A 13,711-nucleotide genomic window follows, 5' to 3' on the forward strand; every position below is an offset into this window, starting at 1 on the left:
AAATTCTACTGGGTAGGATTGGAGACTTGTTTCTATTAAATTAGTCTCTTCCATGGACATTGTTGGTTTGTGGAGCTTAGAGTAGAGTAGGGCCCCCTTGTCCTTGAGGCCTCTAGGGTTGGTTTTTGAGGTCTTGTTGACATTTGCGCCATCTCCCACTGGGAAAGGGGGGCTCTAGACAGCCTGAGCCTAGTGCACCCTCATAGCAGGGACAGTGTTCTTAATTTCTGTGCAAGCAGCTGATGTGATGGTGACACAGGAGGCTTAGAGAAGTGGGTCTGGAGAGAACATCCAGGGCTCACCTCTCTTCTTAGAAGTGCAAAATGTCTTGTCATGTCCATTGCCTAGTGGGAATGATGTGCTCCTGAATGGATGTTCAAAACGTTAAATAATGAAATACATCTGGAAAAAAGGACTGCATATAAGAGCTACATCATCTCATGTGATGCATTTAATGTCCTTAATTTACATGCTGACAACTTTGCCATTTCTAAACAATGTTATCATTCGTCTTTCTGATAATTAATCAGCACAAGCTTCAAACACTGTTTATCACACTTTGATGCAGCAATTAGACAAGAAAGGCAAAGTGTTGAAGGGAAGGTTTTGGGCTATTTTTTTCTTCAAAAATCGTACAGTATTTACAAAGAAGTGCTTTTTCTAACACCATTTTTAGAATTCTTCACTCATTCACAATCAGTCATTGTATAAAAACATCATTCAGAAATAGGTTTTAAAATACACCCACCTCCATTGCATAGTATACAGAAAAATAGGCGAGAGTTAAGACACTTGATTTTTGAATGAGAATAATGTGAATTGATTCAGAGGTATGACATTTCTGAGGAAGAAAGATGCAATTTCCAAAAAATAATGAGCTGTAGTTCTCCTGAAGCTAGCGAGCTTCTTGAAGGTCTGCCATCAAATTTTGCTTTTATAGACCAAGTATCTTTTACCATACACACAAGGCTTGCATTAAGGTCAAACAAATAATATTGCAATTGGATTTACCCTTCAGAATTTGCATGTGGACCCTGACAAAAATGAGTTACACAAAGTACTCACGAGAATCAGTGTTGGTTTCATGTGTCATGGCCCATCCATGGAACAACTCAAGGGATCCAATTTGTTATTTTCAGTTTCTGTTTGTATAACTGAGGAGCTGAATGTACCCTTATACTTTTAGAAACATTTCTTCTGTAAGAAGACCTTGGCTTCTGCTCTCTGGTAAGACTTAAAATGGCATGTTGTGGAGGGGTTAGCAGGCACTGATGGCATCTTAACCTGATGATTTTCAGATAAAACTTGGTAATTTAGTTATCTTGTGAGCTGACTTAATTTTTTCTTTTTTTCTTTTTTCTTTTTTTTTTTCTTTAAAAATGTGCTCCAGTGATTTCATTGAGCCTGGTCCATTAAAGAGCAACAGGGAACTCTGAACAATAGGTGCTTGTTTTACAGTTACTGCAAATGCTTCGAAAGCACTAAATTGCCTTTTATACTCAACAGTCTAATAACAAAGCCTGATTTTTTCCATTTTTCTCCCAACTGATTTGATGGTTCACTTGAGCTTTAATAACACATTACATAAATCTTTACAGCTATTACAGAAGTCTTTTGTCAAGTTTAATTTGGTGTTTGTTTTTTCCCCCCCTCCAGTGTAATCATTCACCCTTAAATGCACTGTAGCACACATACCAGAGTTGTGCTTGTCCCTGGATCCAGAAGAGTAGTGAGTCCTAGAGGTTTGTTTTACATGGGGAGGGACCTCAGTCCTTCCAAAGGCAGTTGTTGCTGAAAGCTCCTGGTTCAGAGGTATATCAGATAAAGCGCTGTGCACTCCCAAAGGCACCTCTGGCAACAGCTCTATCCTCTCCTGCTGTTTAATTTAACTTTGTCGTTACAACTTTGCTTGTGCTTGGTAGCCCATGGTGGAAAAAATCACCTGGATTAGCTGGGAGGGTGGGAGATCTATCAGTGTAGACCTCTCTCCCTGCTGCAGAATAAAGGGAAATGTGCTGATGACCAGGCAGAGTTGTAGAGAGCAAAAGCAGATAAAAGAGCAGTAAATGTTGAAAAAACTTCAGAAATGCAATTGGGTATAAAACATGATCAGATGATATTATCTTGACCAGGAAAAGCAGAGAGGCTGTTAAATGCCAGGCTTCCTCATCCTATGTTCTCCTGACCCTTGTGTGTCCAGATGTCTATTCATTTTCCCACTGGCTTTGAAGTGGAGGATTTCTGTCACTTTCTTCTTTCCCAGCCTTTCCCTCCACTGTGGTCTGTGAGGAAAGCCTGGCCCTGGAAATGGGCAGAGCCAGGACTCGTGAAAATAAAGAAGGAAAGGCTGAGAGAAGTAGGATGCTCTCACTGCTCTCCTGCTGACCCACCTCTCTCAGCATTATGGTCCCTTAGCAAAGCTCTTGGCTCTTTAAGGACTGTGTCTGTATAGACAGGGCTTGGCTGGTGCTGTGAGGAGAAGATGGGGCTCTGCTGCTGCTGGAGCTGGAGATGAAGGGGTGAACCAGGATGATCCCATCTACACACAGAGAGGTTGTCTCCACTCCTGAACTTCTCAGTATGGCCAACCAGAGTGAGCTCCTCAGTGAAAGATGCTGGGGTGAGATGTGTTTGATGCTCAGAGATCCCCATGTGCACCCACCAGAAAACTTTGTGGACACCCAGCCAGGATTGTGCCCTCACTGCCAGTGCTGTAAATCTAGGTGAGTGACACCATTGTCCCTAGCTGTGTTTGGAGCAGCACAAAACCTGGCTTCATGTTAAAACCATTATAAATGCAGGATGGGTCAGATTCATGCCTGGTGGAGCACAATGGAGGAGTGGGGGACAGTCCTCTATTAATGAAGCTATTATTCAAATGAAGAACTTTTAAAAAAACAAACAGAGAAGGATGGAGTTGCTGGTGACACTGACTGACATTGTTCAGGGATCACAGTAAGGAGATCTGCCTGGAGAACAGGGAGAGCAGAGCTAGTGCCAGGACACAGCTGCTGCGCGGGGGGAGTGGTGCCAAGGGGGCTGTGTTTCGGAGCATGCACTCCACCCTGGACCAGGAGCCATTGTTGGGCAGTGGCTGTACTCCTGCCAGGCTGCACATGATGTTGTAAACATCCACAGATCTGATGGGAGGCGCTCGGTAGTTGGATCGGAAATCTGCAGGCAAAAGAGAGGAGTTGGCATCAGGCAACCCTGGAATGTGGGGTGCTGTGAGGCAAGGGCTCCTTTGCCTTTCTTGGGACTGACCCACCAGGCTGGGATGTGGCATGCTATACAATTTAGAGCATAGCTCAGCAAAAACATTAATTTAAACAATTTTATTCATTATTATTACTTCTAGGCCAATTTTATTATAAAAACTAAAGAAAGCTCTGAAGTTTTAAGTACAGGAGTTACTTTAGATGTGCTTGCATGTGTAATTTGGAAGCAAATTAGAAGCACACTTTGCATGTGCTTGATAGGTGTAATAGCCTGACATAATTGTATTGCACATTCTGCTTTCACTGGTGCAATACGATTGCCTGGTGCTCTGCCTGGTGCTCTGCCCTGTTTAAAGGGCCTGATGAAGTAGAAACCAGGAGTTATGTGTCTGCCCATCAGACACATGGGTGAGGTATGCTGCAACCTTCCCAAAAAAAGTGCCCTGCTGTAGCGAGTCTGAATTCCCTGACAAAAGCAGGATTCATGCGTTTCAAATAGAATTGAAAATTTTGGCCAAAATTTAGGAAAATATGGCAAAGAGTTCGTAACTGCACTGGGACATCAGAGAGAGGCTGACTAAATCCCTTCATATCTCTCTGCCCTGTTTCTTCAGCTATAAAATAGATGCAGTGCAACAACCCCTCCATTGTGAGGAAATCCTGCCACCTATTTGTAATTTTTGGGTGTCGCAGAGTGCTACATTGGGGTCCTGATGTGCCAGGGGCTGCAGGGCTGCAGGGGTGAGGACCATGGGGCTGCAGGGGAAGTGGAACACCAGGGATGGTGGCACTGTACCTGGGCCATATGCGAGGAAGAAGCCTCTCATGTCCATGAGCTCATTGTCGTAGCCATGCCAGCCATTCTGCCAGGCCTCCTTCCTCCCCGTCCCGTTCTCCCAGTAGGGCAGCTTGTCCCTGCTCTGGGTGACAACAGTGGAGCAGGTTATTGCCTGCCTGCTGGGCTGTGCTGGGGCACTGTGGGGTGCCATGCTGTGTCTCCATGTGCTGTACCACCCCTTCAGGCCCCACACTGTGCTGTCACCTGCACAGGAGCTCATGCCCAGGAGGGGTGAACCCTCCTGACAGGCTTTGCTGCCTCAGTGAGTAACCACCTCCCCCTCCTCAGGGAGGGGAGGACAACCCATGTAGATTTCTGCCACAAACACGAAGTACCACAGTCGTATGTGACTTGTGTAAGGAAGGTGCTGTCCCTCTCCCCATGCCTGCAGCACTGCCCTCCCACCCAGCACCATGCACTTCCGTGGGAGTTGTTCTGTCCCACATGCCATTGACACCTTAAAAAAATAAGTAATTTTTTGCTCCATTTGACTATTCAGCCTAATAATATAAATATTCCCCCTACTAGATATTTTCTAATCATTATTTCTTCTCCCCACTTGTTTTTATATTAAAGCAATGAGGTTTGTTCCAGGGAACACTGGTTCTAACCTGAGACAGTCCCACTCTCTGTGGCCTGTGCTCTGTTTTATTTCCTTGCTCAGTGGATCTATGCTTTATTAATTTATCATTATAAATCTTGTTCTTCCTAGCCCATACTGCACTTAAGATATACTCTTAAATTCCTTCCTTACTTTCTTCTGCTTTGTATCAACAGCTTGTTACCTACAACAGTGCCATATCTGTCAGAGCAGCAGTCCCTAGGGGCTGATCAAATGCTAGACCAACCTGTCCATGAGTTTCTCCTGTCCTGTGCTCCTTAGGGATAGCAGCAGACAGATGTGGCACTCCACATTATCCCAAAACTGTGGCAGGAATTTCACTTAGACAAAGACCATCAACTGACAGTTCAACAGACCCATGACACTAATTTCTCTGATAATTACAGAGAAGGAGCTGCACAGTCCTCTAGAGTGTCCAGGTCTAGCCTTCTCACTCAGGTACAGAAGGACAGAAGATGCCCCAAAAGAGTTTCCCACATTCCCACTTCAGGCAAATGCTGCAGCTCATGCAGATGGTGAAACAGATTAAATGAGGATCCCTTTCCTTTTATAAACATTTCTTTTGTCTGATTTTTATCTTCTTAAGAAAGAAAATTGAGTGTGCAATGCCCAAAGGATGGGGACCACTCACTCATGTGAAAGGAACAATGGCATATGAGCAGATCAGCTTTGATACAGCACGAAATCCCTCCTCATCCTGCTTTAACCAAAACATAGATGGGCTTCAGTTCCTATGCTCCGTGATGAGGGAAACAACTTTCCAGATACACCTCCTTTGTCTCTTTCAAAAGCCACCACCATCAAAAAAATCCCCTTTTTCAAAGAGGTTTTAGCTATCCATTAGCTAACAGAGAGTTAAAAAGCCCTGGGAGCATGACAGGGAAGAGCTGCATATCCTCTCTTCACTGGTTTGGGCAGGAAGTATAATAAAAGGCTCAATAATTTCTTTAAAAATATGACAGGAAACTTTCATTTTCATATCCCATTCACAGATAATGAAAATGTACTGAAGAGAAGGAAAATCTGACAGCATTAATGAGAGGACATTCTTGAAAATCAGAAACAATGGGAAGGAATGGGCAGAGAGACAGAAATAATTATCATAGCAGCAGTGTTTGCTGCACTGTTATTAAGGTTTGTCAGACTTTCAATGATTTTTAAAGTGCTTTTTTATTTTCTACAGAATATGTAAAAACGTTCTATTTTGAACTTATGTACGAGAGAGTTTAGTTGTATTTTTTAAAAGTAATTTTGGAGAAAAATGTTTCAGATCCTTACTTTACCTGTCTCAGTCTTAACTCTGGTTTTTTATACTTTTTTTTTTATCAGAAATGTGGTACTCATCCAGCTGTATTCAAAAGCCATCAGGTTTTTCTAGAGGTGCATTTTTATTCAGCTGTAGAAGCTATTATGCTAAATTCATGTTGGCTAGTGAGAAATGTTGTAGTGTGGACTGAGCAAAGCTTGGTGAGCAGTAGCTCTGAAGGCCATGAAAGGTGCTGAGCTGAGTTACAATAACCTACAAGGCAACAAAGTGCACTGACTATTCTGGGACACAAAAGAAACCCAGGACTCCGTGATTCTGTTGCCAACTTACTGAATTCATGTGTGGCCTCGGGCAAATCACTTAATACACTGCTCAGTTTACCTCCTTAAAAAATACACACTTGTCTCACCCTCTGAGCTGTGCTGAGCTGCAATTAGTATCTGTAATGTAGTGGTGCCCAGTGGTGACAAGAGGACAAAGTAACAACAACAATTCATAGTAAAAAAATAAGTTAGTATGAAAAATCTCTTCATGTTTGTGTTCTCTGTTTAACAAGTTCCCAGGTTTTCAGTGTGTGCATGGGAATCTCTGAGGAGTAAATCTCCAGTCTGACCCTTTTGAGACTGGTGGGCTTGGGAGAAATGGGGCATTTTTCAGGACAGTCTGATGGGAGGAAAGCCAGGCAGAGGGAAAAATTGCCACAATTGCTGAATGAAGCATAATAAGGAGGAGGAGGATAGTAAGGACTTGAAATGGAAACACTCTTTTTGTCTGAAATGAAAGTAGATGGCAAGGGGGGAGAAGAAGAGTAAAGCAACAAAACTGGAATGTGAAATACAAGAACTACTGCTTTATGACAACAGAGAAAAAAGAGGCACCTTGACTATTTAACTGGTTGCCTTTAGGATAGCTGCAATACATTTAAGTTCTTTTAAGCACACAGCAGAATTTGACATTTGTTTTGTAGTCAGCCCATTGACTTTAACTCAATGATCAGTAATATATTGCACCTTTCCACGCTCCTGTCTAAGTATTTTTCTTCTATACTTTACCTCTACTATGAACCATCCTTCTTCAGCCACGAGAGTTAGTGGAGACACAAATTTTCCTTTTTTGTAGAAAAACCTGTTTGGAATATCCTGTATGTTATAAACATCCATGTGTTCCACAGCTTTTAGTTTTTGATATATCTGCAAAACAAATGAATGTTAGGACACCATCTGGCTGTAAAGATCATAAAAACACTAATGGGTACATGGAAACACCTGGATTTGCAGAATGGCTAATCCTCTGTAATGGTTAATCCTCAGCACATTCACACCAGGACTTTGCCTGTCCAAAGATCATGGCTGGACAAAACCTGCCTGTGTGTTTTAGGGGATTCTAAAAACTCGAATCATAAACACATAGGAATGCATGAATTCATGTATTGTGTGTATTTATAATACACATGTTCACAAATGTATACATGTGAGTGTACCAGCCTACAGAAACAGACCAGGAGAAACCACACCTGTGGAGACAGGAGGCAGTGAGTGAAGTGGTGAGACACTCAAGGGCACCATGTGGACTGTGGACAGGCATGGAAAAGAGATACCATCTTTACTGTCTGCCACTCATTCCCTCTGTGCTCTTGAGTGGAGAATGAATGTCACCTCACCTGTGTTTCTGCACTCACCCAGTCAATCACTATCAAGGGATTGATAGTGCTCAGTTATCTGCTTCGTTAGTTATCTGATGTGAGATTAATTAGCCAAAGCCTGCAGCTTTGAATCTGCACAATGCCATACAAGTGGTTTATTAATATTAATTATACTGTCTGGAATATAATCACACAAATGTCATTGCACCACAAATTATTCAGTAAATAGATTTTAAATGCCTGGAAAAGATGTTCATATGCCAAAGAGAAGGCAGCTCTTGGAGCCTCCAGACTCTATATTGTTCTTTAATAAGTTAAATATAAATAATCTTCAGGAATAAATAGCTCAGTTCTTCAAAGAATGCAAGGTTCTTCACTAGCCTTTCAGCTAAGTCACCCTTGTGTGTATATGTGTGCCAGGTATGTGCACTGATGTGCAGTGACCATAAAGACAGCACCAGGGTGTGATGACACAATTTCTCCCACCATGACCAGGGCTAGAGTGTGGTCACCAGTACTGGTGCTTTGAAATGGGGTAATTCTTAGAGATGATAACCACTATGTTATAATATACTCCAACTCATAAACATAGCGCTTTAAAATTCATTAGAAATAGAGAATCTAGCTATTGGGAAACTGAAAATCAACTTCATTTTGCTTAAAAAGCATCCCTCCAGTAAGAAATCCTAAAAAGAAATGAAGGAAGGAAACAAAACAATAGTATAAGGCATTGTACTTTATTCTCCTTAGGAATATTAGGGTGTTTAACAAGAGAGAAGCATGTGCTAAAGAGCTTTGTTGGATGAAACCCTATGGCTGTGTGAAGTTGCAACTTGCCTTTGTTTGAAGGTCTGGCCTACAAAACCAGGGAGTTCTGGGTTAAGCACATCAATGCTGTGATCTCCTGTGATGCACTTGAGAGTGAATTGCTCATTCATGCCTCTAAGACAACTTTCAGTTCTGGCACTAATTTGAAATGTTCACAATATCACAGACACAAAATTCCTAAAGAGATTGGGTGCAAAGATCAGCAAATATTCTCTTTTAAAAATTGCACAGGCTACAATATACTGTAACTGGATAAAATATAATGTAGAAACCAAAATTATTTGCCTGGGGAACAGCTTGCCCATTTTGTACATCCACTCATCTATATTCTGAGAACAGCAGTAATGACTCCTCATGCATTGGTTTTGGGTTAAACTATAATGTACTTGTCTATTAGTCAGAGAAATTACATTTTAATTCTTTTCAAGTGGTTTTCAAATCTTTTCTCTATTGTTTTAATTTATCCCTCAAAACCCTGAAGCTCTAGCACTGAGCTTTTATGGTTGACTCAATCCAACATGCTTCATCAAAAATTCCTCCAAGGACAATATTGCAATTCTGGTCTAATGGAGTTGGTTCTTCAGTGAAAGTTTACTGGAATATAAATACCTGAACCTGCTTCAGATGGTTTGAACATCCTAGCTAGAGTGTCAATAAATTGACTAATATATATAAAATCCTAAAAGTGCATTTTGAACTAAAATCTTTTAGCTATTTATCAGAAGCTAATGAGGGTGGAGTTTAAAAGCACGTGTCCTTGCCATGTAACAGTGTAAGTTCATGCTTTTTAATTTGCCTGGTGTTACTTTCCTTCAGAAACCAGCATCACAAGGATGTCACAGGATCCAAGTCTGACTCCTGATAAGAGTTGATTTTTGCACACATCTCTGAGAGCAGTATTTGGATGTTAAGAGAAAACAGAAGACACAACTGGCATAAAAACTGAGAAAACACAAAACTGAGGGTTACAACTAGGCTGTACTCACCTCTGCATGCTTCTCTGGAGCTGGCCAGAGGCTCACAACAGGACCTCGGTCTTTCATTTGTATGGTGTCACTCATATTGATATAGTTTTTCAGCTCAATCACTTTATCTGCCCAAGAGATGTCTGTCATCCCATGATCAGAGAAGAGGAGGACGTTGATATCATTCTGAAGGCCTTTGCTCTGTGAGGAAAGTGTATGATAACGTTTAGGGCCATGTAAGAGCTTGGCACTGTCTGTGCCTGCTGGAAAATGTAAATCACCTTTTGACCTCCACTGTTTCTGTGGAAATTAACCAGAAGGATCACATCCATCAATGTCCTGCAATGTGCTTTGCCACCACCCATAATGGTGGATACCCACTTTTACTTGCTGCTCTGGAAGAGTCTGAGAGGTTAGCACCAGAGTTTTTCCTAAACAAGTCTGCGCAGCAATTTTGCTATGATACCACTTGTGGAAGGGGTGTTTCTCTCTTTCCCTCCCAAACATGAGCACTTAGCATTAGAGCTTTTAATATTTAGTGAAATTGAAGATGCATATTCCTCTCTTCACTGAAACACATAAAAACTCCAACATGCATTTATCATTGTCAGAAATATTCATAGAATTGCCATTTACCCAAAAGATTTTCTCGCTGGAAAATCATTTCAATAACGCTTTTTTAAAACAAAGTTTAAAGTACAGAGTTCTGAATGCTGTCATAAAAGCTGCTATAAAAGTTAATAGTCTGATTCTACAAACCTTAGGAAACACAGTTTTGATTTCTTCACCTACAATGAAGTCCAGCTGGCAACACAAGTCATAAACAGAGCAACATGTATATTGGTTTGTGGCTTCCTGGGGCTACTGGTATAAATCCACCAGGAGGGTGATAATGCCATCAATGAAAATAATAATCAGGGTAATGGTGCCTTGACTTCCACATGAACTCAGTAACCTGTTTCTCAGGAAAGAAAAATTTACAGCCACCGCATTCAGTTACAGGTGTTAAACAGGCTCTGGGCAGTGCCACGAAGACCAGTTTTAAAAGCCTTGTCCAAAGGCACCCAGGAGCTGGGTTTATGGATGCCACTCACCTTGATGAGTGAGATCATGTTGCTCAAGGCTTTGTCCACTTCCTTCAAAGCCTTCTTGCGCTGCTGGGACGAAGGGCCGTAGTGGTGGCCTTCCACGTCGATGCGCTCGTAGTACACTGCGGCCATCTCGGCACTGTTGTTGCTGGGGGTGGGAGAGAGCAGGGAGTGAAACGCTGACACACATGGAGAGCTCCTGGCTGCTGGCACTGTTGTCTTCACAAGCATGTAGAGCCACAAAACCCCATTTTCTGCTTCCAGCCTGTGCTGTCCTACCACCTATTGCACTGCTGAGGTCATTATTCACACCCAGAGTCTCCTGAGTTTACCTGAGACTCCCATCAGAGGCAGCAGGTGGAAACTGCCATGTGCAGGCTGGCCTGGCATTCCTCTACTAACCTATTTGAATCAGGAAAGAAGCTTTCCCTTTAAGAACAAAGAAATTCTGATTTCTGTGCTGAATGCCCCTATTAAAAGGATTATGGGAATTACCAGTCAAATGTGCTTTAATTAAAGTTTGGCACTTCTCGCTTTCTCCTGTGTGAGGTCTTCCAAACCACAGAGGTCAACTCAGGATGTGCTCTGCCTTACAAAATACCAAGCAGTATGAACTGGGATGAGATTTTCGGAAGGAGTTTTATTCAGGAACATGAGCAAGGGAAATGAAGGTAATCTCAAAATTGCACAAGTTTAGCTGATCGCACTTTTCTGCATTGATTGCTGTCAGCCTCATTAAAGGGGATAGTGCACACATCAGTGCTTAATTTCATTTTCATGACCACTTTACTGTTCTCTGTAAATCTCCCTGAGAGAAGTTGTGTGGATAAAATCACAAACCTATACTCCTGAACCTAAACCCAGTCTTTTTGTGTTATACTTAATATATGGCAGAGCATGCCATCCATATTACATGCTCTCATCCATATTAAGATCTCTACAGAAAGACTTGTTAGTCCAGCATGTATGATTAAAGACACCTGGGTAGTCTGGTGTAATTAGTGGGACAGAAGAGGCAAAATCAGAGATGAGGGATTGAGTGAATGAATTAGGGTCTGTCATTTGCATTTCTCAGTTTGTAGAAGGCCTCAGAGGAGCAGTCCTGTGAGAAGCTGAAGATGTCTGCTGGGGTGGGAATTTCTCCACTGCTGGTCCTGCAGAACAGTGTTGTTCCTCACTCTTCAAGGTTTTAAAATAATTTAAATGAAGCGGCACTCCCGTCTTCCCAGTTTCATTTTAAGCATTACTTTCCATCTGTATGAGGCATAAATTATTTTCTAAAATTTGACCCTGTAATTTCTCTATTGCATACACAGTCATTGAACCTATTGAAATAGTTCTCTTCTGTTGCAGTACCTGTGTTATAATCTATGTAAACTAATTTATGTCTTCTCACCTAAAAGTAAATTATCATTTTGACCAAGATAGAAGCTAAGAAAGAGATTTTTTGCATAAAGCAAGTGATCTCATTTAGGCTGTGGTGAGATTTCTCCATGAGACCTCAGTTCTGTAAGGAAGAATATTTAATTACTTCTATGGGACAAGCTCCAGTAATGCAGCATGCTTAGGAGTTTGCAGGATTTGGTACAGCATGTCTGGGGCTTGACTTTGTTTCCATTTTTGCCTGTTTTTCTATGGAAAAAAGGGGTTTTCTAAGTTTTCTAAGAAAACCCTTATCATGGCTTGTATGGGAGAAGTATTCTGTCTTTAGACAGAAGCATTCAGTTAGTCCTGTCTTCTTCCATCACCAGTAACTTTCCAAATAAATGACTTAGAAAAGAATGCTGAAGAAAGCTGGACAGCATTGATGGCAACACCAAAAAGTATTTTACATTCTACCAGCACACTTTGCAAGTACAATGCAGACCTCATGACACCTCCCCAGGAAGGTAGGTCGATTACAACAGCCCATAAGTTACAGTTGTTGAAAAGATTCAAGGGAGGTTTCACTTGCCAAAAACAGATGCTTGACTTTGTTTTGAATATTCTTGGTCCAAATAGTGGTCTTGAAGCACCTGTTTGAAAACACTGGAGAGTATTGCTGAAGGTTGATTTCCTTTGGTTGCAAGAGAAGCTCAGTGGCTCCCTGATGAGTTAGATACTTTACCCTGGAGTCCCTGCAAGGTTTGCTAATGGTGGGAGCACAAATGCAGTTCTTTAACTACTAATACCTGCCATTAGGGCTGCTGAGCAAGGCGACAGACTGCCAGGCAACAGACTGCCCTTACACAGGCTGTTTTCTCACAGAGAGCTAAGGATAGTCTCAGCCTAATGGGCTTTTCCAATTACCTAGGGTGTGGAAAGGAAACACGCTGCATTTGCCAGCCTTTGAACAGCTCCAGAAGTCAAAAGCACTTGTGAAAGATATAGATGACAAGCTGAAGGCTCTTCTACTGGAGATGCTAAATCCTCCTAAATGAATATGACTACAATAAAAGCATTTCAGAGGCTTTACTTCTTATGGGCTGGCATAGCAGCATGGAACTTCTTCTAAATCTTAAAGAAATAAACAAAGAGGATGGATGAGAGAAAGAATAAGGAAAATCTACCAGATTTTTAATATTCTCATTCTCTACCCTCCCTTCTTACTTTAAGTCCCTGCAGTATTCACACCCAAACCTGATTATTAGTTTTATGTAAGACCATTAATTTTTCCTCTTTCACACCTTGTTGGATACAGGGCACTTAGTTCAAATGAAAAGAACTTAGGAAGAAATTCACCAGGGATGGTGTGTAAACAGACACCAGTGACAGGACCTCCTGCTGCACTGGGATGATCTGTGGGATTTGGGCACTTCAGAAGACTGTAGCTGTTATTTATGACATCTTGGTGGGAGGGATTTACACTTTTCTTGAAATCATCAGCTTTCACCTCTTCCAAGTTGTTCCACCAACACTGTTGTGTTCCTTTCCTTTTCCACCACAGACAGCAACAGGCAGCCTTGTGGCTTGGACAGAATTAGCTATTGAAACTCTCCAACTACCCAAAATAACAGCTTGAAGTGCTGGTACTTTTAGCAGTTTGTGCCTCATGTTTCACCGTGTTCACAATTACAGAGCTGAAAAACAGCACTGAGCACCCTTACATACTGTGCTTCACAGAAACCAGGCAAGAAGCTTCAAGTATATCTTGACCCATCCCAAAATGATACCAGACCAAAAATCTTTCTACATTAATTCTGGGTTTCCACCAGAAGTCAGAGCCAATGTCTGTATTACATCTTCCATTCCCTTTTTTATTCA

General features: G+C 41.8%; 1 protein-coding gene across 1 annotated transcript in view; it reads right to left on the bottom strand.

Annotated features, from left to right (window-relative positions):
* Window positions 1–438: 438 nt before the first annotated feature.
* ENPP6 (ectonucleotide pyrophosphatase/phosphodiesterase 6) overlaps window positions 439–13,711 on the bottom strand; it is a 31,114-nt gene continuing 17,841 nt past the window's right edge. Inside the window, exons 4-8 of the mRNA XM_066548318.1 lie at window positions 10,475–10,616; window positions 9,402–9,581; window positions 6,998–7,135; window positions 4,015–4,138; window positions 439–3,174 (exon numbers count right to left, since the gene is read on the bottom strand). Coding sequence (XP_066404415.1) covers window positions 2,951–3,174; window positions 4,015–4,138; window positions 6,998–7,135; window positions 9,402–9,581; window positions 10,475–10,616 — 808 coding nt within the window. The 3' untranslated portion in view covers window positions 439–2,950. The remainder of the gene's footprint in view (window positions 3,175–4,014; window positions 4,139–6,997; window positions 7,136–9,401; window positions 9,582–10,474; window positions 10,617–13,711) is intronic.

This window comes from Molothrus aeneus, chromosome 4, assembly GCF_037042795.1.
Source record: "Molothrus aeneus isolate 106 chromosome 4, BPBGC_Maene_1.0, whole genome shotgun sequence".
Lineage (NCBI taxonomy): Eukaryota > Metazoa > Chordata > Aves > Passeriformes > Icteridae > Molothrus > Molothrus aeneus.